Source organism: Euprymna scolopes, chromosome 5 (assembly GCF_053919585.1).
Source record: "Euprymna scolopes isolate OS-2025 chromosome 5, ASM5391958v1, whole genome shotgun sequence".
In the NCBI taxonomy this organism is placed as follows: domain Eukaryota; kingdom Metazoa; phylum Mollusca; class Cephalopoda; order Sepiida; family Sepiolidae; genus Euprymna; species Euprymna scolopes.
The window spans coordinates 113,725,433-113,751,973 of NC_136486.1; the positions used below are offsets into that span (position 1 = coordinate 113,725,433).

At 33.0% G+C, this 26,541-nt stretch overlaps 1 protein-coding gene across 24 annotated transcripts in view; it reads left to right on the plus strand.

Moving 5' to 3' along the window:
* LOC145276958 (casein kinase I-like) overlaps positions 1 to 26,541 on the plus strand; it is a 464,141-nt gene that overhangs the window by 312,938 nt on the left and 124,662 nt on the right. For all 24 annotated transcript variants that reach the window (XR_013868064.1, XR_013868063.1, XM_080128500.1 and 21 more), the window contains 2 exons: positions 1,680 to 1,850; positions 21,850 to 21,998. Coding sequence is in view for 22 of the 24 variants with exons in the window: in XM_080128500.1 (XP_079984626.1) it covers positions 1,680 to 1,850; positions 21,850 to 21,998 (320 nt within the window). In the remaining 2 variants the exon portion in view is untranslated. The remainder of the gene's footprint in view (positions 1 to 1,679; positions 1,851 to 21,849; positions 21,999 to 26,541) is intronic.

Below are 26,541 nucleotides of genomic sequence, written 5' to 3' on the forward strand. Positions count from 1 at the left end.
AATAAATTATGATAACCGTCTTTGAAAGGCACTAAACTCCTAAAATTTACTTCTTTAAAATTTTAGGCGGCACTCCCCGGCGATTTTAAAGCACTCTCTCTCTCTCTCTCTCTCTCTCTCAAAAAAAAAAAAAAAAAAGATTTAATTTTTAAGTTTGGGAAAGATATATTTATTATAACCAAATTCCTGTATGAAGACTGGATCTACTTTATTGGACGTTAATTTGTGAGATAAGTAATTTTTCAATGTTTAATATATTTTTAAAGTTTCAATTATCAATTAAATTTTTTTAATTGCATTTATTTTTCAATTTATTTAAAAAAAACAGGGTTTAGAATGTATTTTTCAAGGTAACAAGCTTCGAAATAAGTCTAATAAAAAAAAAATCACTTAATTTTTAATTTCGACAACCCTGAGAATTTAATTATTAAAAAAATATTGAAATGTGACATTTTTTTATTTAACATTTCTATTAGTTCAATTAATTTTCTTTCAATAATTCATTTCACTCAACAAACTTCACCATTTTTTGTTTGTTTTTTTTTTATCTTTTTCTGTAATTTTGGTGATTATGTTTGCTCAATTTTATCTAGTATTTCATTTGTTTTTTATAGTGGTATCATTTTTATATGTGTTCTTTTGATATACCCTATTTCAAAATTAGTTTGGCTAAACTTATTCTTCACGTTAGAAACAACGTGTAAAAGCAATGAAAAAGTAAGAAAAAATAATAGGTGTTAACTACTTCTTGTGAATTATGGAGGTCTGAAGAACTGCCGTCACAAATACAACTATCCATAGCTAAACAAAAAATCGTTTTTGAAATTCCTTTAATTGTAACTTTTCGCTATACCTACCTTTTGGTATAAAACACAAAAACTTTCGATTAATGGTATTTCTCATATATGGTCGTTAACTTTGGAAAGGTTATTTTGTATCTACGGCGCCATGTCACGTGGTATATTGTTTTTTTTTTCATTACGCACGTTCATTTATAAATTATTAAATCAAATATTTATCTTTTTTATATTTAATTAGTATATATTTTCTTTCTCTTCCGCTATATTTTTTTTTTTATTTAATTCATTAAATCTGTTAATTATGAGGACCAAAATAATGAATCGTGTGTATTTATTCTCTAATTTTCTTGTTTTTGTTCTGTTATATAAATTCTATTTTATTTGTTTTTTCTCTGAAGGATAAATTCTATTTTCTTTGAGTTTTTTTTTCTGTATTCCAATTAAGTAAAATAAATTTTCTCTAAAATAAATTTTGCTAATTTTTCCGTTTAGTTTACTATATAATAATTTTATTTAAACCAAAACACGACGGTGTAGACATAAAATATCTCTTCCAAAGTTAGGGAACATATTTGGGAACTACCGACCATAAGTAGAAAACTACCTGGTATATTTCAAAACAATAAATTCCCTAGGAATCGGAATCGGAATCGTACTTGGTATCGGAATCGTTAATCAATATTTTCCTGGAATCGGAATCGGAATCGTATAAAAATTAGGAATCGTCCCAACACTATTCATAACACAATATGTATTACTTATATTTTGCTTGTTTTGTTTCTTTATTAAAATTATACCTTTTAAAATAACATTTCTAGGAATTTTTTTTTTTGCTGAATCTAAATCCTTTGATATTTTTATTTCCTTTTTCTTTTTCAGAACAAAGTCGGAGAGACGACTTAGAAGCATTAGGTCATATGTTTATGTACTTTTTAAGGGGAAGCCTACCTTGGCAAGGGCTCAAAGCAGAAACCCTAAAGGAACGATACCAAAAAATTGGAGACACAAAACGAGCAACACCCATAGAAATTTTGTGTGAAAATTTTCCAGGTAATGTTAACAAGTTGGATGTTTAGTCTTTGCATATGTAATGAAATATTAAAATGCTGGTGTCTACATGGTATTAAAAAATGAAGCCATTGCTTCTCAATTTACTGACACTTTTATGTTTAAAATCATTTGAAAGAAACACATTCTTCCACTACAAATTACAACAAATACATAAAATGTATAAACCAAATTCATTATTTTTATAAAGCTCTAACTGAAAGGATATACCTCACTTACACAAAAACATAAGTTTAAATATTGTAAAACAAAGTTCCAGTTTTCTTCTACAAGTTTTGATTCCAAAATTATCTACTGTTTTTGAAATAGAGTTCAGAGAAAAAAAAACAAAAAAAAATTCTCTTTATATGAAAAACTATCTGTTGTGTCAGCTGCTGTTGATTGTTGTTTTTATTGTTGAGCATCATTCATTTATTTATTTATTCATTTCAAATAAATCAGATAATTAGTGTTGGCATTCGTTTCCCTGATGTCTGTCTTGTTAGAATTCTTTCTAGAATGACATCAAGTACTTACAGGAGGGACCACTTGAAGTTGCCAACATGTTTCCATGGAACAAATTGAATTTGAACTTAGCACACTCAGGTTGTCAGTTTGTGTCATTAGCAACTTGGCCTTTTCGCGCTCATCCTTTACCGATTGTCTGTACTTCCTCTCCCTGCAGAACGCCTAACCCGCTTACAAAAGCGCCTTGACTCACTTCTGTGGGACGAGGGTAAGCACTATGTCTGCAGAGAGGTCTGTGTCCAGAGTCCGAGCGAGGGAGGCCTGGGTCAGCCCAGTCTCTTGTGTCACAGAAACGCTGAGAGATTGGCTTTCCTGGGTCGTTCGCTAGAGGAGAACGCTCCTTGGGTCCCTGTGGTTGAGAACTCGTTTCCCAATCTCAAACCTGACCCCTCGGTAGAAGGTCATCGTAGACCGAGGGGGGATTCAAAGTTCTTCTCCGAATGCCGGACCGCTCTTAGAGCTTTGCCGGGGACTAGTGTCCTTGATCAGCCTAGGAAGAAGCTTTATCGGGAACTAGTGGTGGGTACCGCGAAGGATCCCCTTTGTAGGCGATTAGGTTGGTCGATGGAGGTTATCCGCTCTCACTGGAGTTGGGCGCCGGGAAGGGATTTTCTGACTAACTCGGAATTTTCACTGACCTGGCGACTGGTCCGAAGGGCACTGCCCCTCTCCGACGAATTCTCCCTGTATAATGAAGAAACAATGGCCTTGTGTCTGCGCTGTGGCGGAAGCAGGCTCGAGACAGTTGAGTATGCTTTTTTCCGCTGCAGCCGGATCCAGGCCCTACTGGAATACGTCGGAGGGGTAACGGCTCGCATCGATGGCGAGCAGCCGCTCGATCTCGACATTGGTTGTTTTGTTTACAACATGGAGCCGCCGTTCCCCAGGGAGGAAGGTATGGTTTTCCTGGCGATCCTAGCAGTAGCGCGCATGGTGATTTGGATCACGCGCCTCAAGTTGGTCCGCGAAGGGACATCTGTTTCAGATCGGGATCTGATCGTTTACTTTAAACATTTGCTTAAAGTAAAGATCAGATGCGATTGGAGGAGGTTGCCTCGAGCGGAGTTTAATAAGAGGTGGGTACACAACACTAGTTTGTGCATCCGTCGAGGAGCCAAGTTTGAATACGTGTTCCCTCCTTGAGCATGGCACGGGCAGTGCTGGGTCCTTCGGAACCCATCCCGCCTAGGTTTTAGATTAATCAACTTAAGAAGATTCTTGACTGGTGGTACAAATAAGATCCTGTCCCCTGTTTTATTTTTCGGGTGCTAAAGAACCTCTGAGTCTGCCCTCCCCCTACCACACCATTTGTTTTTGAACACCCTCGGACATTCCCTTACTCAGAGGTCCCCCCCCCCTCCTGTTGCTTTATTTTTTCCCTACTCCCATTAAGGCTTCTCCCTAACCCCCAATAAGGATCTCCCTGCTTGTTTTCGGCTCCCCGGAAAACAGTAGTGAGGTCTAGTCAAACAGAGTAGCACAGGGGGGCCAATACTAACAACCCAGTAGGCTTTATATTTTATTTTTAAAAGAACTTTTTTGCATTAGATTGTTCCCCACTCCACGAACTATCTTACACACTGATTCAAGAACTTTTTATTTTATCAATGAAATGTAACTTTTACCATCACACAAATGCACATATACACACTATAATTGTTTTATTAAAAAACAAAAACAAAAAAAAAAATGCATACACAGACATACAGATAAGTATTTACCAATTGTACATATGTTTTCTTTTATTCTGAACGCTGGGGATATATTAGTTAGATTAGAATCCAGAGTGAATGAGGTATTGTGGTAAATGTTGCCAGTCAAGAGTGAGACTTCAAAGTCCATTTGTATTTAATTGTTAAGTAGTCACAAAGACCCTGAACCCTCCCCTCCCCAATTTCTTATAGAGTCTTGTGCCTAATTTTGTTGTTTGTTATTTTTGTTTTTGTAATTTTGTATTATAATTTCATTTTTGACGACAATAAAATAGATAAATGAGATCAAAGTATAGTATCTGTTCTTCAGATGCTGCACTTCCATTTCTTGTTCTCTTTCGGTGGAGGAGCAGTCGTTCACGACTGAGACAATTTTTTTTATTCTTGTACCTTTTCTCCACGTTAAAAAACAACCCTGGTGTCTAACTCTGTCCCGTGTGGAGGCATAGTAAATAGGTACCATGACCTCCCGGTCACTGTGGATTTGTTGTTGAGTGAACCAAATTTTTCCTCACAGTCCGCAAAGATCGTGTCTTGGGACTGTTTGGTCTGCATGAAGTCTTTCTTTTTGGCTGTCGCTATTCATTCTACATCCCAGATTGCAAGTTTTTACTACCAACACTCAGAGCAGCAAGACCCAACAGTTTCATACAAACTCTAAGAAGGTTTGGCTTGAAATGCTAAAAAGGATGGCAATTACAATACCAATGTTAGCCTTACATCATGGATTTGCGGTTTTGCACCTAACACATAATTGTTTGCTACACACAGAGACAGTGATGATGAGAAAATGACAAATCCTGGGTTTGACTCCCCTTGGATTTTAACCAAACACTACCATGTTACCGCTGTTCCAACCACAGTGAGGAAGGGCTGTATTTGAGGACTTTCTGCTTGGAGATATATATATATATATATATATAGTCGGTCAATTTAGCTCTTATGCATAGATCATCGTATAACGATTAGATCACTGTCTGACTGGCGTAAATGAACATTTAAAAAGTTAAGATGTTTAAATTCAACGTTACTTCACGCAGAATGGTAGCCGAATGGATTAGGTCTCCGCTAATCGAGACTGAGATGTCTTGTGTTGCGGGGTTCAAATCGTTTGACTGGTATTAATCGTGAGACCCTGCACTGAAGATTCCCGAAAGGATGAAACACTAGTGTCTGTAGGTATTTAATTATTATAGTAAAAAATAATTATATATATATATATATATACACACACACACAGACATACACACAGTTATCTCCCTTAATGCTGCATGCAAAGAAATAGCTATATGTTTAAAAGCTACTAAAATTTTGTTATCTTATCTTGTTGCTGTGTACACTTCATATGTACATAAATGTTTTAGAAAGGCAAGTACTAGGAAGAATAGGGAGATGAACGGTGTAAATAATTGAGAGAGAGACATGGGTGTATTCATGATATCAGAACGTGTTCTGGCTTTGTAATCCTTGTAGAAACATGTATACCAATAAATGTCAAAGGAATTGTCTATTTACTGATCAAACATGTCACAGCTCTTATTTAATACTTACGGAGATGTGTTTATATCATAAAACAATATCACTACCAAATTGTTTTAATTCGTAATATTTTATGAATTAAAATAATTTAGTAGTGATATTGTTTTATGGTGTGAACAAATTTCAAATATTTTAAATCTCTTTAAATTTGGAAAATAGAGCTACCGACAAATAGCTTGATATTTATATTTTTATAAATAACTCTATAGGAGTTATATTATCGGAATAAGAATTGAATGAAGCATAATTTAACTGCAATTATATAATAATATATTTTATAGATTTTCAATAATTATTTCAACAGTGTGCAATACATAAATAGAGCAATGTTGTGAATTATGAAAATAGCTTTATGGCAATTAAGCTTCACAGAGGTTTCTGTGTTTCATCCCCCGTCAGTATAGGTTTAAAAAAAAAAAATTATATAAATAAATAAAATTGATACACAGTATATATTATTGTATGTGTAAGTGGGGAGAGACTGCCATGATTTATAAGTAAAACCTCATTTTGTTCAATATTGGAACTAATAGAAGTTTTGTTAGATGGTTGGTACTAGAGCATTTGTTACCAATGCCAGTTATGAAATCAATCATTATTTCTTACACACACGATTAATAATGTTCAGTATTAATTTCTGCGTTTATTTTTGTAAAATTCATTTATTTTTGATCAATCATTTTTAGTGACTCTAGTTTTTCTTCATTCTGTAAGCAGATAAGTTGACCTGCCATAAAGAACACATCAAATCCACACAGACTTGGTAACCTTACAATAAAATTAGATTCAATTCTCTTAATGACATTGTTTAGCAGTGCCATTACAAAGTCAATAGATCTTTATTTTATTTTAAAATATCCATTTTTAGCATCAAAATGAAAGCATATGAAAGCATCAATTGAACCCATCAGATTTAAAAAGGTTTTAAATTCATCTTTATCCTTCACTTATGTTGGTACCCCCCCCCACCCTCCATCCACGCTCGCATACATGCTTCTTATTATGAATCAAATCTAGTCTTGTATATATAGCTAGAGGAAGAATCCTTGTTATAAAACTCTCTTGGCAACAAGTCTAAGTTTTATATTTAAAAAAAAAAAAAAATCAAAGTATAGTTTAGTGTGATAAGAAACATTAAACGATTTTTTTCATTGCTTTTTGTTTATTGAATAATAAAATAAGATGCAGATTTTTTTTTTCCCCCATTAAAAATCCCTGGCCAACATTGTGTTTCTAGTTCAGCAGACACGTAAGATTATTGTTTGCAAAAGAAGATAAACTATGATTTTTCAAGACAAATTCTTTATTAAACGTGTTGAACAAAATTAGTCAAAAAAAAAAAAAAAAAAAAAATCACACTGAATAAATGAACAAATTATACAGCCCTAAAAGATCCTAATGACAGACCAATGATGAAAAATGTTTTCACATACCTTTACTTTGTGAGTTTGTTTACTGTAGACTCTGAAACGGCTGGACCGATTTTGAAAGAAAAAAAAAATTCCCACAAATGTACATTATGTGCCTGGCAGTGGTCTTAGATAGGTTTTGTATCGGAATGCCTCTGATAAGTATCAAGAATTGATAATTGAAAAAAATTGATCAAAGAAGGAACAGTAAGATTTTAACCACTCTGATACACCCTAACATCACAAGTGCATTTTAGAATCCTCAATGCACAAATAGAAGGGCCCGGTGTGTAAAGGCAACAGTAGATTCTTTGATATGACAGGGACTCGTTCGAAATGAACATTTCTGTTTAGAGCACAATTAAACTATGATACTTAACTTTTGCATTTTAAATTTTAATTAAAGCCATTATATAAAAATAATTTTATAAAATTAACCACAGGTTCTCTACAATGCAATGTACACTACAATGTATTGTGTACTAAGTCACTACAAAGATGCATGTGAAGCTTTCCCCTGGTGTACTGTGATGGGTCCTTCGACTAAAGCAGGCAATCGATCTATTTGATAGAAAAATAGGCTATTCCACCAATTTGATGACAATAAAATTATTGGAAGTGTGGAACATTTGTTTTCTCATTTAATCCCAGGCAGTGTCGGGTCTCTCTGCCATTGCTAAATAAACTGAGAGTATATTTTTGTTCAATAAACCGCTTAACAAATAAAAAAAATTATAAACATTCAATACAATTTATGGCTAAAATTGACATCTTTTTCTGCCAGTTTTAGAATTTTATGCTCATTTTTAACCAAATAAATAAGTGACTATGGTTAAGGGTGACCCAAAGGACTCCATCTTCATTGGCAATTATAGTGAGGTGTAGAAGGTGCCTCTCCTTTCCCTGAAACCAAATAGAAGAATTATTTTTGCTACTTTCGATATACTTGCTATAAAACTCCTCAGTAAGTATCTATGGTTTAATATTCCTATCACTCTGGATGATACATTTTTTTTTTTATTCCTGTAAAAATCCATTATGATGTAATTGTCTTGGCTATGAAATTTTTTTTATCATAGGCAAAAGCTACAACAACAACGGGTTCCTGCAGCAATTATGTTTTCTTGTATTGCAAGCTACTAAGTCTGTAATATATTCTTTACATTTAAACAAAAATCTTTCTTTCCGTTGGGTGACATTTAATTAATATAGATATAAATATATCTATAACTTTGTCAGCTCAATTGGAAATCTTTTTAGATTTTTTAAAAACTTCTAGCCATCTGCTGACAATTACGGATAAATCATTTGATGTGAATTTAAAAAGTTGAAAAAGACATTCTTCAATGCAACAGCTGTTTGTGATAGAGCACCCTGCTGATGATTAGCCTTTTTTTTTTGTTTCATGTCGCTATTATTTGGAAGATCGTATAGGAAGGAATCTTAACAGAAAGAAATGTACAACTAAACAAAGAAAAAAAAAGAAATAAAAATTAAGAATGCCGGGTAGCTACAGCCAGTTTTACATAGTTGCATCAATATTTCTCCTTAAAAACAAAAAAATTAATTTCTTGGGATTTCAAATCGAATTTGGCAAAAAATAAAGTACAACAAGCCATGTAAAGTAGTTATTTACATCCACATATAGTCTGAATCTTTGCTGAATGCTGCTTTAAATCTGGACATGGTAGCCATTATCATCATCTCCTTTTGTATCTTGTTGCATGGACATAAGATGCTACCTTCCTTTTTATTGAGCTGAAAACCAGTACATCTTTTAAGAGTGCTTGCAGAGACCAAGATTTAGTGCTGAGGTGAAAACTCCTTGGGGGGTAGATTTAAATTCCTGCTGATGTAGTACAAAATAATTAAGTCAATCACATACTTTGCTGCTTAAATGAAAATAGATTTAACCTTTGGGATCCATTCTCTGTAGGTAAGCGTGGAGAATTCTTATAACTTATAAATCTACTAGGGTAGTTGCATAATTTAAAGGAGTTTTATTTGTGGAACTGTTTCCAATGTAATAACCCTTATCCCTGAGTGGCTTCCGGGCCTTGATAAGTTGTGATCACTGTGTAAAAAAAAAAAAAAAAAAAAAATGAATTTTTTGCCTGGCCTCTCTGTGGTATGAAGGACTCTTCCTAACCTCATCTGTGATCCCTTGTTCGAATGCTGCTGTAGGCTGAAAATGGAATTGCTGTTTTTCAAGAAATGTCAAGCTGCATTGAGAATGCTACCTGAATCCAATGACCTCACGCAGTTAGGAAGGTATTTATAGAGTTAGTGATGGGTTGTGCTTGTGGAGCAGCTGGGATGGTAGATAGAGAACACTTGCTTGCAATGGAGTTAAGTGCCAGGCAAGAGTTGAATGAACAGTTCTAAGTACTCTTTGGCCTGGCAATTTATCTGAAATGTGCTGCCCTCAATGACACTATAACTGAGATTAATTTGGAGAACAACCGTTTTCGTACACACTGCAGGGAGCAATAGGAGGAAATGACCAAGCATGCTTTCATTACTTAGAGTAGGCTCTGTGAAATTCGGAGGTATATCAATGAGTTGACAGCCTGCATCACATCCTGAGCAGTTAGTATGCCTAGATATGGTATACAACATCTAATTGTGGTTGAGAGAAAAAAAATGGTGTTTCTTGCAATTCTGTCCATGGCAAGACTTGTGATGTAGACAATGTCTAGACATTGTACATTGGGATGGATTATTTTTCCTGTGATGATCTGATTTCATTCTTTAAGTATCGACTTAAAATTAATGTCATGTGTTCTAGAAAGGGATTGTTTCCTAGAGTTTTATACAAGATGGGGGTATATTGCATGGTTGTGTATTAGAAGAGAAACCAGATATAAGTATATGATCTGTGTTAAACACATCTTGCTTAATTAGCACCTTACCTAGTAGAGTGTATGAGTCTTGTTTCTGCTTTATTTCTCATATTAAAGTTTCTTCAATTACCCTCACCACCAGCATTAATGTAAGAACCCAACTTATCTAATTTTAATACTGAAAAATTTACAAAAAAAAAACATTATTAGTTATGGGCCCTGAATTCAGTTTTGATAAACCCGACTCTACTGGCTGGCATTCATCAACGTAACCAGGCTGGGTGCAAAGGTAAAAATAACGCTTCTTACCTTGTTATACTAATGAATGGCAATTGATAGTCTTTTATGAAAACTGAGGCAGATTTCCCATGAAACCCATAATGTATAGCTTGTTTTTTTTTTTGTTTTGCTTTTTTCCTTCCTATTGAAATTAAAGAAAAAAATATATATATGACACATGCATACACCATTCTATTCAACTTAGAGTTGAATCTATCTCGGTCATAAGTCAAAGGAGTACTTTTAAGATTAGAAGGAAGGAATTTGCATCGGCTCATTGATAAGTCAATCTATATTTATGGTATAGAGCTAGTTTTGACAAAGTCAAGAAAAACCCTCTGAAATTCTACACATTATTTTCTTAATAAAAATTTTTTTTTTTTTTTTTTAATTTTTGCTCATAATAGATTTTTTAAAGTACCAACTTCAGATCTACTAATTGGTAATGATTAAAAACGAAAATCTGAATAAACAAATATTATTTGATTGGGGGAAACAAATTTTTAGTTAAAATAGGCTCGTTGAATTACACTCAAGTAATAAGAAAAATGGATAGATAAAAAAATTGTTAGTCCAACCGATTATCTTTATAAAATGTGTCAACATTAAGGTTGGATAAAAATGTGTAAGTATGTATGCAAAGGTGTTGGGAGGTGTTTCATCACATTTGATCTATGGTGTGATGTTTATGTCATCAAGTTGACCACATTCAGTCTCGTGTTTTCACATATTTACCAATACGAATAAAACAACAGTCTAAGTAATGAAATTAAACACTGACAATAGAACAATGCATTAGGATTAGTCAGTAAGATTTGTTATGTCAGTGTGCATACTGATAATTTGTATGTGACTATGGTGATAACTTTGGAGCACAGGATGGAGCAGGTGCTTGTGTGATGGTAAGAATTAGGAATAGATGAAATAAATTCAGGCAACTTTTGCCATTACTAAACAACAAAACGTTACACTCTTCCCTTGGTCGACATTGGTATCGGGCATATGTATGCAGGTTGATGGAAATGAAACCTGACCAGTGGATTGCATAAAAATCTGGACAGAACAGAAGGCTTCGATGACATGACCATGATGAAAAAATACATGAGTTGCTGAGTTAGATGTAGAACACAGTTAAGGGAGCAGTGTTAGCCCAAGGTAAATATTAAAGGAAATGATAAAAATGGATTTGATAAAGACCTGTCCAGGGCTAGGTTAGTTTGTGAGGTAATGAATACGAGTACATCTGTGTCTTTCCATCTTGCAAGATATGATTGGCTGCTTAAGTTATGTTATTAGTGACAAAAGGGGAAATAACTCTAAATAAAGTAAGTTATCACCCCTTATAGATATTCAAAAAGACTAGAGTGTTCTAGGGGTAAACTGATGACAACTTTGCGAGACACTGAATATCGTTCTGTAAATATTTTAAGGTTTCTGCCATAAATAAATTGTGTTTAAATTATGAGCTTGTCTGCTCATCATTAGAATATCCAATGATCCTGACATCACAATTTCTCCTAACACAAGTAATAAATACCGACTTGTAGAGTCACCTAGAAGAGATATCGAAAGATATGAAAGCCTCACGCTAGGAACACCAGCTTTGACTCTGACACTCATGCAGTATAGCGACTTACCAGATATTATTTGGAACTGTAGCAAAATTAACTCGGCTACTTCAACATATATATAATCCCTTGCACAGGATATATCAGTGGCAATACAGAATTCAATACAAACTTACAAGTTCAGACTAAAAGTCTAACAACATACTAATTTAAACAACTTTGCAAATTGAAAAAAGAAAATAACAAAGAACATAAACACTTACAGAAAGTGAGTATTTTTTCATCTTCATTTTTCAAACTTCATGAGGAATGTATAAAAATTTTTTTTCAATTCTTATATAAAGTAAGAATTTACATTTTCCTCTTGTTAGTATTTAGAAAAGTTATTGTCTATGCAAATTTGAGCGATTTTTTTCTCCTGGTGCATACATTAGAAAAATGGAACAGATTTCAGAATTAATAAAAGTGTTACAAGCCAATTCAGAATGGCAATTCTAACAAAAAAAACAATTGGATCAACAAAGAAACACTAACAACAAGAGAGATTTGAAATGTTATTCAAACATGCAAAAGAAAATAACTTTTGGAAAACAGCCAGGCATTCTGGTATATTAAAATATTGCATTTAAATTTTCTGCAAATAAATAGTTTTCTGGATATTAAACAATGTGATTTTTTTGTTATAAATGGTGGCCATTGTTGTATCATCAAGCATGTGTATATATTTTTTTATTTCATGAAACCTGCAGAAAAAAGTATCTTTTCAGTATCATGAAAAATAGTTCCTGGCCCCAATTCAGTTTCAGCACACTCAAAAAAAACTAGATAATAAGTTTAAGGTAGGTTTTGTGTTGGTTTACTAGACCACAATTACACATTTTATGGTCCCATCTCCCCCTCCAAATGGGGGCCATAAAGTGGGTGCTCATTTTATGTTAAATTAATATGGAAACGTGACCCCCCCCCTTTTTTTTTTAAACAATTTCTTATCTTGGAAACTACTTGTTTCCTGGGATTTTATACGCTGTTTCAAAAACCTTTAATAGCAATCATTTTAAAGGATTTTTTAAGGGTGGAAAGATGCTGCACCTTTACCGAAATGTCTGTAAGAATATGCCAGAATGCCAATGAAATCTTTAATGAGAAGTTGTACTTATTCGCTGAGAATGGTTGTATACATTGACAATGTGGTGAAAAGTGCAAAGGATGCCAACTGACAGCAAGGAATCCACTCGTAAATATTAAACCATATGCAAAGACAAATGTCTCATGGACTCGACTATACACAGATCATAAATATATTTCGTTACCTGATCATCGTGGACAGTTTTACTAAGTGACCAGAAATTAAGTGTAAATATCACACTACAAAAAATATGATGAATGCACTTAACAACACTTTTGGACTCCTAAAAACTTTGGTCAGTGACAATAGAATTCTGCAAATCACTATCAATTGATCATGTAACAACACCAATGTACCATCCAAGATTGAACAAAACATTTGTGGACACATTTAAATGAACTCTGAAGAAGAATTAAAGCATGATGAACACAAATGAAATAAATATTCAGAAATTTTTCGCAGTTTACAAAATCCTACCAAAGTTGAATACGACGTCATGTTTATAGCCAACAGTGAATGTTTGTAAGAAAAAATATGTTTTGTTGCCTATTATTTTATATTTGTTTTGTTGCCTATTTTGGTAAAGAAAACATCAGTAAAAGAAAAACCTATTGAGCAGGGGGGGGACCCCCCCCCCCCCAAAAAAAAAAAAAACCCTCAAAACTTTAGGGCTAGAGGAATGTTTTGCTGAAAAGAATTGGTCATATGCCATATAAAAAGAAGAAAAAAAATTCTGTGTAAAAGACATTAGAATTGAGTTCCAGGCACACTAGAGGTCAATGGAAAGTACCCGAGAGATTCCAGTAAAAGTCCCATATGATTCATTTTTAAATTCTTGCTCTGATGAGTCAGTATCCTCTAATGGAGGTATCCTCAAACTCCAAACCAAAAGCACTAGTGTGTTAAACGTTACCACAGCAAGGGAGATTGAGTAAGAAAAGACCCAGATAAAAAGTGAATAGATTATGTCCAGACCCTAAAAAGAGAAGAGTTTGAAACTAAATTTTGTATGAAAATTCAACTGGGGGGGGGGGTGTAATGAATAAAAGTACATTTGGATCTTTCCTTCTAATAAGATTATTGTTGGCTGGTTAAGCCGTAAATATCAACTGGTAGAGCCACCTAGGAAAGATGTCAAAAGGTACGCAAGCCTCACACGAGAAGTGCCAGCTTTGACTATGAAAACTCGTGCAGTACAGTTACTTACCAGATTATTAATTAAAACTGTAGCAAGACGTGCTGAGGTATTTCAACAATAATTATCCCTTTCGCCAGACATCAGTTTGGAAGTCTCGTTTCTAAAAGCTCTCGAACAACTGATTGCATGCAAAATGTTCGATCAAACTGAATATGATGGCAAATGATAGACTTGTAAATAGTAGTAAATAAAATGCACCAATCTAACACGATGACTGATTTAAGGTGAGTTATTCCGTGAACGCATCCAGACATCGAGCCACATTCTCAAACGGATTTCTAAGGCTGTTTATCATTCACTTATTGATGAAACAATATGGTGTGCGTGTGCGTGTGTGTGTGTGTGTGTGTGTGTGTGTGTGTGTAAATGTATATAAATTGATTAAGTAAAGAACTGTCACAATGCTAGTTTCATGTCCCAGAGCAATGATCAAGCACATCGCATTAACCGAGTGTGGGTGTGTGGCACATTGAACAATTGACCTTTAACAGATTTAGCCTTTTTGTTTATATCTTAGCCAACTTCTATTCTTTTCACGCACAAACGATATACATATATATACTAGCAGGACACATGTCTCCTGTATTGCCCAGGAAAATGAAGAGACCCAAGAAAATTCTGCTGCCATCTCCTTAAACTCTTAAGTAATTTTCCTTGTTGCTGTTTTAGGGTTAATTCGGTGTTTATGCTGCCTGGTAGTTGTTGACAAATTTATTCCCGATGTATTAAAAAAGTTGCATTAATTTATTTTTAATGTTAATTCTGTTTTTTGTTTTTTTTTTTAATTTTAATTTTTTTTTTATTACGAAAAAGGAGTTAAATAGTAAAAAACAAAACAAAAAAAAAACATTGCTTTTGATTAATATCAAGCAGGTTTTAACCAAAATATAATAAGTGCTTCTAATGCTAAAACATCTCGTTCTAAGCATTATTATTATAGTTTCTTTAGGTTGAAATGAACAGCAAAGAGAAGGAATGAGGATGAATTAAATTGATTTATTAATAACTCTTTTAACTTATATAACTGGAAATGTTTTCTCAATCATTAAATCATTTCTCTCCGATAGGCTCATAAGAGTAGTGGTCGATGGACAAAAATCGGAGGCCTGCAGTATTAATGCTGGAGTCCCTCAGGGGTCAATCCTGGACCCAACTCTCTTCCTGATCTACATCAATGACCTCCCTAAGCACATACTTAAATCATTCGTTGACATCTATACTGATGACACGACCATCTACGGCAACACATCAAAGGCTGTAAATGACAAAGTTTTCTTTGATTCTCTCTCCTCTGATCTCGAGCGCGTGGTTCAGTGGGGGAAGACGTGGCTGGTTACTTTTAATGCATCCAAAACCAAACTCCTATCCTTACATCATCAACGCTCTGATCTCCATCTGGCATCAATTGGGATGGGTGGCTCTCGTCTGGGAGAGGCCCCGTGTTTTGACAAGGTTCTGGGTTTGACCTTTACTCCTGATCTGAAATGGAACACGTACATTAAGTCTGTTGCGAAGGTCGCTGGAAAGATGGCGGGATCCTTCTACCGCTCCAGAAGATATCTCACTATTGATGCAATTCTCTATCTATATAAAAGCCAAGTACGTCCAAGGATGGAATACTGCTGCCATATGTGAGCAGGAGCTGCTAAAAACAGCCTATCCTGCCTTGACAGAGTACAAAATAGACTTCGTGGTTTAGTGGGGTATGCCCTTTTCTCTACTCTGCAACCTCTCTCCCACAGAAGAGACGTTGCGAGCCTATCCTTGTTTTATCGTTATTTCCATGGCAGGTGCTCGTCTGAACTCCAATCTCTGGTCCCCCCTCGCCAATCTTTCACGTCCAACGTTAACAAATTCCTAATGAACCGCCCCCTTAAGTAAACACTTCATCAAATCTCCACACTAACGTAATATACTTGCAATAACCCTTATCCCTGAGTGGCTTCCGGACCTTGATAAGTGGTGACCACTGTGTAAAAAAAAAAAAAAAAAAGAAAAAAAAAAACTAGCAATACCCATTTACCATAAACCACAAAAGAATACTTAAATGGTAATTTTCATTGCTTTATTTCATTTGGTAATTACAAAAATATAACATTTTTACTGAAAAAGTAGTGTTAACAAAAAGTGACGAAACGCAGATCTTAAAGAGAAAAATATCTACAGAAATAGAAATAGTCTAAAGATTTTTATTTTTAGTCAGATTTAAAAAAAAAAAAAAAAAAATTGTTCGATCCTCAAACTCTTTCTATGTATGCCATTATTGAGATATTTTAAGCAATTTCAAGTTTTTCACGTGTATTGCCGCTTTAGCAGAGAAATAGATGAAAAGGAATGTTGGTAATCATTTTTTTTTTTTATTTAAGTCTTGCTTAGTATACTCTTAATGAAATGAAGACATATATCTATTGCATTTTCAAACATTGGAGCCAATGAAAAAGCTGGAAAATGATAACCAGTGATTTTGATATATAAAATTATCTTTATGGAGTTTGTCATTAATAGCAATAAATTTAAGTTTGTTTTCAAAACAAATACTTTGTTATTGCTATTAAATGTGATTTGTCATCATGAATTAACTTTAATTTATTTAAACTTACTTAGTATTAACTTGGTATTTGTTTTTGTCAGGTTTTTTCTTTCTGGTTCTTGGTGTAGAATTAGACTGTAATGTGGGTACTTGTTCTACTTGACTCTAAGGAGTCCATTCTCTCAGGCATTACTTTCTTTCAAGGACAATTGAGTGTATGACGCAAAATCATATCTGAGCCCTAATACAGAAAGGACCAGACAATCCTCACTTTTTTTTAGAGTTATCAGACAGTCAGCAGACACCCCTTCCTGTATTCGTCCACAAACTAAAAGTGAAAATGGAAAAGTTCAGACAAATCCCCCCCTCCCCTTCACCCATCTTTCTCTTCCTTGCTTACACTCTCTCTTTCTCTTCCCAAAAGTAAAAAACAAGGAAACAATTATCATGAATGTATGTAATTCAGGGAAGGTGAAATGAATCAATATTGGTGGGAAACAAAAGCCACGTGTTACAAAGATTTTCAGAGTCATTCTATGCACATGCCCGCACTTGCTATAGATGGAAAAAGCACCGCGTCTAGTTGACTAAGCTTCATGTATCCGTAACATATCAACCTGCATGTTGTGCAAGTCAACTCATGTGGAGATGACTGAAAAGGGGCAAAGTCGATTTCAGATTTTCCTGTATTGTGGAGAAAGCAAAGGAACTTTGCAAACTTTGCTTTGTTTAAATCGGATTTATATAAATATGTGGCGAAGGATTACAAAATCACCATGAGGTAATTGGATCCCTCGGCCGGCATTATAAAGACCAATCAATTCTGAACTTATGCTGAGCTACAAATGGAGTTGTGAAAAACAAAACTGTAATGAATAACTGACCTATCGCTTAGTGACAAGAAATTCGCTGAAGGAAAAAAGCTGAGAGTAACCTTCAAAGATGAGGGACAATGCTAATAGAACAGAAAGGAAAAAGAAAAGATTACAGTGGGGAATAAGAAAAAAGATTGAGCAGCACTTAGATCGTATCCTTATATCCCGATTCCTCAAACTTTAGGACTGGATATATTGTTTTGTTTTGATATTTTCTTGGGTTGCTGATTATGTCACTCAGTTAAATATTGCATATTTTCTTTCACCCTTACCCCCTCAATGTAACAAACTGTATAATGGCATTCATGTTTAGATGTTCTTTTTATTTTGAACTCAATCATTTCTTCTAATATATTTTTATTTGTTCTTTGTTCGCTCATTGAGTATGGTACATAAATTTTGGGAGATTGAACCCTCTACTCTAATCAAAGTATTCTTATATATAAATCCGTAGTTGTTCATGCATTGTCATTTTTGCCATCCATGTGCCTCATTTGGATATGTTGCGAAAATAACTGATCTTGAACCAGACATATCATAAAGACTGTAACCCTTATGCCGACATGTTCTTTTATATATATATATTTTTTATTTATTTATTCATGTGCTGCAAGCAATGTAGGAAGAAGCTGCTAATTAATAGTTGTAGATTCTGCACAGGGGATCACACCCAAACGCTGGTTTTTCCTGACTCTAAACAAGGGCTTCCTCCTTTGTCTCTCTTAGTCTGATTCAGACAATTTTTATAGGTACTAGTACTGTTCTTGGATGCCTCATGAGGAGGTTGATAAATAACTAGTAGCAACAGAGAATTTTTTTGCATTAGTTAAGTGATGGAGTGTGGTTTTTAAAATAACTCTAGAATCAGCATGTTTTTTTTTTTTTTTTTAAATTTCTTGTCCTATCTCAGATGTTATCTGACCCCATTTCAATCCTGCATCATACCTGACAGGAATTTCAAGCCATTACCATTTCAGTTTGTATCTTTTAACTGTGCTTTAAAAGTCTTCAGTGTTAAATTCGTCCTTTTCACTTGTTCTAACTGATCTTCTTTAATGTTGGTCTTTTTCATTTTCTGTTTTTTCTATGTCTTGATTGAAAATAATTTAAAAGCTAATTGATCTAAGAAGCCGAATGAGCTAGATATGAAAAAAAAAATTTGTTTTTCATTTTTGATTTGTTGTAATGTTCTTTTATTTATCTTTCCATTTCATTATTAATTAAAAAAAAATCAATTTTCTTTACATTACATTCCAATGAGTAAGCAGTAATGGACACGAGATGGACAAAATAATGGAAACATCTTGAAATTTCCAATAAATTTATTTCAATATCAAGTAGGACCGTCTTTGCCAGTAATTAAAGCTTTAATTCTATCAGGTATAGATTTGTACAAATGTTGAATTATTCCCAAGGGTTTTTTTTTTTGTTCAGTCTCCTACAATTCTTGTAGTGATAGTGTTAACCCTTAGTTTTTGTTAAAATTCATCACAAATGTTCAATAATATTGAGATCTGATGTGATAACTGTGTTCAACTTCACTAGAATGTTACTCATAACGTCTAGTAACAACTTTATCTTTTGTGTGAATTAATACATTTCCCGACAAAAATAGATCGACAAATATAGGGATAATTTGATCAGATTAAATCATAATCTTGACTATTCTGCTAAGAAGTGAAGCCATTGTGTCGGTGAATTTCTTGGATCACGGATTCTCTATGCTTGCCAGTTGATCCACAACACATCTTCAAGTCACCATTCCTTTCTCCTCTTGCCCACAATTATTGCGATGCCATAACACTTTCAGATGTCCTCATTGGAGGCATGATCAAGCAGAACCTTTTTGTTTCCATAATGACAAATCTTTTTTCTGCCTTCTTCATTGTCTGTAAACACTTTTAGCTTAATCTAGATCAAATGCTTCTTTGGACTGTCTCTACACATGTATTTGGCCAGTGGTTGGAAATTTTGGCTCCTTGTGTGAAAATAATGTACAGAGATATATACTTAAAACTATGTCTCAACATTAAAAGCTATGAAAATCATGCGGTTATGCGAAACCAATTCAATAAATTTACAACATTTTGTTGAATCCCTAATAACACGGACAATCAGTAACCATCATTATATTCAATTTAATGTCCATTTTACGTACTGACACATATCAGTCGGCTTCTAGAAATTGAGTTCCAAACTATCTCTAGCCAAGTCTTTATTTCTCTTTCATATCCATCCATCATTACTTCCTCCCATGTTTTCCTTGACCTTCCTCTACTAACTGACCCTATTGCCTTAACTGTTCTACATCTGCTAACCCAAAAACTTTCATTCCTTTTCAACATGATCATACTGTCAAAATTTCCTGTTAGGCTCACATGCATCTTCTTATATTGTCCCAATTTAATTTTCCTCTGCATCAGATCTAAGCCTGTCTTTAAGACTTACATAACATGTCCATTATATGATTAATGACATATCTAAAATTATTTGATCAATAATAATAATAATAATAATAATAAAAACTATTGAAATTGTCTCATGTTATAATAAATATTCTCAGATTTTTTTCTTTTTTTTGTTGTTGTTTTTTTTTTTTTTTGTTCTTTGAAAAATAGTTCAACAAACCAAGTAATGAAAATTGCATATTCTTTTGAGGCAAGTATTAGTTGCAATAATCTTGAAAGTTGTTGTTCTTGCAAGGACGTTTGGTTATTCAACAATTGATAATGTTCTTTAAATGGGTCAGCATTTTACCCTTGGGGAGAAATTACTTACCTTGGAGGTTTTCAAAACAATTTCAAGTGAGGGTAATGGATGGAGAATTTTAATCTGGTGAAAAATACTGTTTGGCTTAATTGTGTATATTTTGTATTGTACTTAATTACATATATATTTTTTTTCTATCGTTTCCTCATAACTTTATTTTTACTGTTAAACTTTTTTTTTAAATTGTGAGAAAAGATTTTGGATTAAACAATATGGCATAATGTATTTATGCTACTTGAGTATTATTTTAATCTAATTTAGATTTTTTATGAAAAAAGTCATACAGTATTTATGTATCAGGTTGACAATGTTCTTACGGTTATTAATTTTAAAATTTAAATGAACATATCTCGGCTCAAACAAAAAATTTTTGATCAAAATAAGCACCATCAGAATAAACACCCTTTTGCTAATGCAAAGCAGTAACGTAAAAATCTTGCATTTTGGTGGTGATGAAGTTACTGAAGGCGTTTTTGATATCACTTAGGTTTTTGAAGCTTTTCTCATGCAGAAAGTTGTAGAGATGCTTGAAAAAGTGGTAGTCGGTAGGTGAGAGGTTTGGAGAGTATGGCGAATGAGGCAGTTTTCTAGCCCAATTTGTTCATCTTCTGCAGGGTTAGTTTACAATGTATGGTCAGGCATTATTGTGGAGGAGAATTGGGTCTGTTTTGTTTCTGAGTGGTGTCGCAATTTCTGATGAATTTCTCCCATTTGTTGACAGTACTTTTCTGCCATAATGGTTTTGCCTGCATTAAAAAAACTAAAAAAAAGAAGAGACCGATTGCAAACCACAAAACAGTCAGCATGATTTTTTGGTGTAACTCTGGCTTTGGGAAGTGTTTGGAATAGTTTCATCGGCATTTAACCACTGAGCTGAAAGTTGCCAGTTGTCGTAAAGAACCCACTTTTTTTTTTTTCACAAGTCACAAACTAGTTGACAAACGGGTTGTTCTTGTTGTGTAAAGGGAAGATAACACCTCATAAGTCATATACAATAAACATTAGGCCAACTTGACATGATCTTTTAAAAAATGTTTTCAAACGTACTTATTTTTAACATGAGGAATCTGTCATATGAACTATACGTGCATGCGCATTTGTGAAAATGTAGACAAACATAAAAATCTGTTTCATTTGGTTGTCGTTAAATTCATGAGGCAGCCATTTATCAAGTTTTTGTCTCTCGGATCTCTCAAGTGGCTGGAAATCAGATATGCTACAGCTAATTCATGAGCAAATTCTCAAACAGTTGTGTGTGGATTGGCTTCGACTAAGTCTCTTAATTGATCGTTGTCAACATCTGATTGTCAACCACCATACTCATCTTCAAGACTCGTTGCTGCCACAAAATTTCCTAAACCACCATTATGCTGCATCTGATGGTAAATTCAAGGAGTGTGGAGTAATTAAAAAAAAAAATTGTTTTAATCTATTTAAAAAAAAAAATTATCAAGATTTACAATATTTAAATTCAACAAATAATTTCCATGCTTAATTAGAGAATTGCTATGAGAAAATATTGCAAAAGGCATACTTTTTCTTTATTATTATATTTATATTTAATAAACAGAAAATGTAATCTTGCATTACTTAGTTGTCGATAATTTTTCTCTTTTTGTTTTGCAGAAGAGCTAGGAACATACCTACGCTATGTACGTCATCTAGACTTTTTCGAAACGCCAGATTATGAATATTTGCGAAAATTATTCACAGATCTCATGAACAAAATGAACTTTGTATGTGACTGGGAATTTGATTGGACTGGGCGACATTTGGTAAGTTTAAAAAAAAAGTTATTTTATCAAAAATTTTAAACAACTTCTTAAAAATCAACGAAAGAATATTACTGGAAAACATTTTCTTCGTAGACAGTTTAAAATATATATGATAATCAATCCAGATGTGATAAAAAAATATTACTTCATAACGGTAGACATTTCTAGGAGATTTAGGTTGATAATCAATATCTAATTGCTTTAAATAATATTTTATAATCTAAAGTTGTGTTTATTATTTAAGTGATACCATGTTGTAAAAATGATTTTTTTTAATTATGAAAAATAATTTCTTGAATTCATTTTTATTAAAAATTATTATTTTTTTTTAATAATGAGGCACCACTTATCGAAACTAAAAAAAAATAACATGCAGGGATAATGGTTAATGAGATGCAGTTGAATGATAAATATGAAAGGATAGGAAATCTCTATATACCACCAGCACAACAGCTAATCAAAAAAACGAAAAACAGTTCTTCCTTTGTCTGAAACATATCTCATGGAATCTTGAGGACTAAAGGATAAAATAGTGGAAAGCAAGAGTTCCGTCTACTTTCTACTCTCCAGTTATCAAATTGAAATAAGTGTACTACTTTAAGATCATTATTATAGGCAGGTACATAATTGTTCTCATAGATAATGTTGGCGATGATGGAATCTGCTATCCTGAGTTCAAATCCAGTTAGATCTATTATGATTATTTATGTATGAATACTGTTGTCGGGAAAATGTATGAAACCATAATGTATTCAAACTATGGCTAAAATAGCATCATGTGTTCAATAAATCGTACATATTTTCATTTTTATCTTTGACTCGTGCTTGGATTAGATGTTCTGTGGATGAGTTCTAAATTTTGTTTTGTATGTCATTTTGCTTATACCGCCTGCTAGGATCAGGTTGTTGTCAACTGATTTAAAATAGTTTGCCATGTGGCGTTGTCATCGATATTGATGTAGGATACACTTTGGGATGTTTTATGATAGGTGATGTGGTTTGTACCAGATGAGATTTCATTATGCAATGTAATTTCTCATGGCAAATTTTACAGCACAATCGGTAATTTTCTCTGATGTGCAGCAGTCAGAATAGTGTCGTTTTGACACTTCATTGATGACTACATCTTGCAACCATAGAATACAGGTTGGACATGTGGGTTGTACAATGCCTCTCATATACAATAGGATCACTGCATTTCATAAAATTGCTGACAGCTGCCCAAAGACTCTGCATGTGGTAGATATGTACATTGTCTTAGTGTCATGTCTGTTCGCCCAGTAGAATCAATTGTGCTGTCAAAGTAGGTTAATTTATTGTTTTGTCATTAAAATCCCTAAACAAGTTAATGTTTAAAAAAGAAAAAAACAAACAAGCCAAACTAATTAGGCAAGCTCTAAATGTTATGTTTCATCATATTTTAAAGAGTACAGTTTTATTTTATTGGCATTTTGTAATATCTGTTCTGATTCTACACTTTGCTTTTTCTGTCTTCAATCATTGAACAGAAATTGTTTTAGATTAAGACAATTTTTATTTTAATCCCAAACCAGAGTTTCCTATTTTGGTAGCTGAATTTTCCTCACATTAAAAACTGACCTTGTGTCTTACTCTGTCATCATGATAAGACAAATATAGGCAAGATTATTTTCTATCAATTTCTCATATCAGTTCATAATAAAGCTTTAACAATGAAGAAAGAAATTTTTCATTGTCTGGTATTATGTTAATAGAATACTTTGCAGTAGAATATGTTTTACGGATCATCTAGTTCTATTGTGGTATTAGTGTAAGAATGTTTTTTTTTGTGTGTAAATACACATATAATATTTACATTAAAATAAAAACTTAAAAAAAATTAGATTATGTGTGAACTTTTAAGTGAATTTTAAACATATTACTCAATGTATATTAGCGCACATGCAGTTCAATGTTTAGAAAATATATATTAAGATATTATCTTAAATGCCTTTTAAAAATAGTTTCTTCAATGTAGATGACATTTTAATGTTTTCAGTGCAATTTTACTATAGTGTGTCCTAACTCAAACGTGTATTTTCAAACACATTTCAGGGAAAAACGTTATGTGTTTACATGTCATGTCGAAATTTGTATACTTTTCAAAAATTATGAGAAATGATCTAATAGAAAATGTGCTAGAGCTGATTTTCGGAAAAACGTGGGTATAGAAAAAGCAAGGAGGCTGACCTGAAAGATAGTGTCAAAGCAACTTAAACGATAGAATGCAGTTATCTCACCGTGTTTTCGATCTTCTAATGGATTAGTTTACAGTGAAAAATTGCAACTTAAAAAAAATTGTTTTTTTTAGTTATTTTTCTACTGGACTATTTTTTATAACTTTTTAGAATTTATACTAATTTCGGCATGACTTGTAAGTATGTAATGCTTTTCTCTGAAATGCATTTTTCAAAGACACTATAGTAAAGTTGCACTAGCACTATCGATTCTCTTGTATTGGGAGTTTAAAAATCTTGGAATAATTAGTCAAATTTCTGATTGAAACCTTTGTCGTATAATGAGGATTTATAATTTTATTTTACAAACTATTCATGGATTATAAATACCCGACATTTGTAATGAAGTGTTTTCTAAAAGTAGATTTTGTATTATACATGTAAAGCTCAGCAGAAAAGGTAGTCAACTAAGAGCAGAATTCTTTTCTTTTATAATTTTAATCCAGAAAAAAAAAATTGATTTCTCCTTAAATTATTAGTCTCCCAAAGATCAGTTCTTCACTTTGGCATTAAAATCTACTTTTCATTTTATTTTTAAGGAAAGGTAGTTTGGTTCTAAATATCTACTGCCTTTCTTTTTTTACTTTCTCTCTTTCTCTTTCCCATCTTGTCATGCTTTCCTTTTTCCCTCTGTCAGTTTTCTCTTAAAACTGAAAATATTATTTTTGCTATGAAATGATTCATGACTTTGTTTGAGGAATTAGGTACAGGAATTTGTCAATAGTACATCAGCTAAGTTGTTTTTTTATGCAGCCTTTTCTCTCCACACACACACACACACACACACACACACACACACACACACACACACACACGAACCCTATTGGGAGATTTGTATTTCAACTTTATTTACCTTTGTCTATTCACATCCCTATGAAAAGAAGCAAATCACAAGAACGTCTGTGGATAGTTAATATTTCACTATTACAAGCCAATTAGGCACCACCAAAACTTCCACAAATGTTAAAAACAAAGAAGAATCTACACCATACCTTTCCTAGATATCCTCATATTTTAACTTTCTAGCTATACACAAAAGTAACTAACAAGTGACATGCATTTCTATGTCCATCACGACGTTAAAAAAGATGAGCCTCGTAATAAATTCCTATTTACAAGCTTGTAAAATATGCAATCTACAACACCTCAATGAAAAAAAAAAAGAGCTTTCAACATACACAATTCTCAAATAGAAGTAGCCCCCTCCCGCCAAAAAGTGAAAAAGAAAAAATTTCTTTTTATTCATAGATGAATCACCTTACCTACAAACATAAACGACTAATTGTCAATGATAAACTGTCTAAACTAGGAATCCTTATCAGACAAGTAACATCACAGATCATCAAATATTCCATCAAGAAAACAACACAGACACTGCACTCACATCAAATAATGCCATCATTATTTGATTATATACAAATCATGCAACAAAACTATATCGGTGAAACAGAACAAAGCTTAAAGGATATATGGACATAAAAATGTTAAAATAGATTATTAAACACCCCCTTTTTTTTTTTTTTTTTTTTTTTTTTTGCATATGTCAAATTTCAATCACACTTTGGATTTTTCCTAGGCCACACTTATATAAACCAATCTACACAGCAAATCTATTCTGACTTGTTGAATCTGCTGTCATTTATAAATCTAACCACATTATCAAGCAATGAATAGAATTCTAATTAGATTACACATAGTTTCGTGATTTCTATTTCATATTCTTTTGCTTTTGTTAGATTGAACGTTCTGAAATGTTATGTGCGGGGCATTGCTCTGTCACTTTTTCTTTGATATCAAATGTAATAGCAACTATTTCTTTTTTTTATATTAGCAATAATGCTAGTTAACATTCTGATATTGTAACAAGCTGCATATGTGTGTGTACAAATGGAACTCTCAAAAAAAAACAAAAAAAAAAGAAAAAACATATCTGCAATAAATTTTAAACCAGTGTCAATGGGAATACACACAAAATAATAATTTAAATTCTAATGTTGTCTATTTTTTGTTTCATCTCAAAACTTATTCATATATTAGATAAAATACTAAATCCAAGTGTTTCCTGTTAAAAGTTAATGTAACAATATGCGAGAGAATAAACTAAATTTAATTTATATTTCTTAATAAAAAAGAAAACATTGGAAAATGTTTTTTGCCCACTTCGTATTTAATCTGTCTTACTCTATTATCTAAATTTACCTAGAATATATTGTATTTAGATTTGTATGGACTCTGTATTCATGTTAAGTTCTTTTTGTATTTCTATAAGTACAAATTAATTTTGAGTG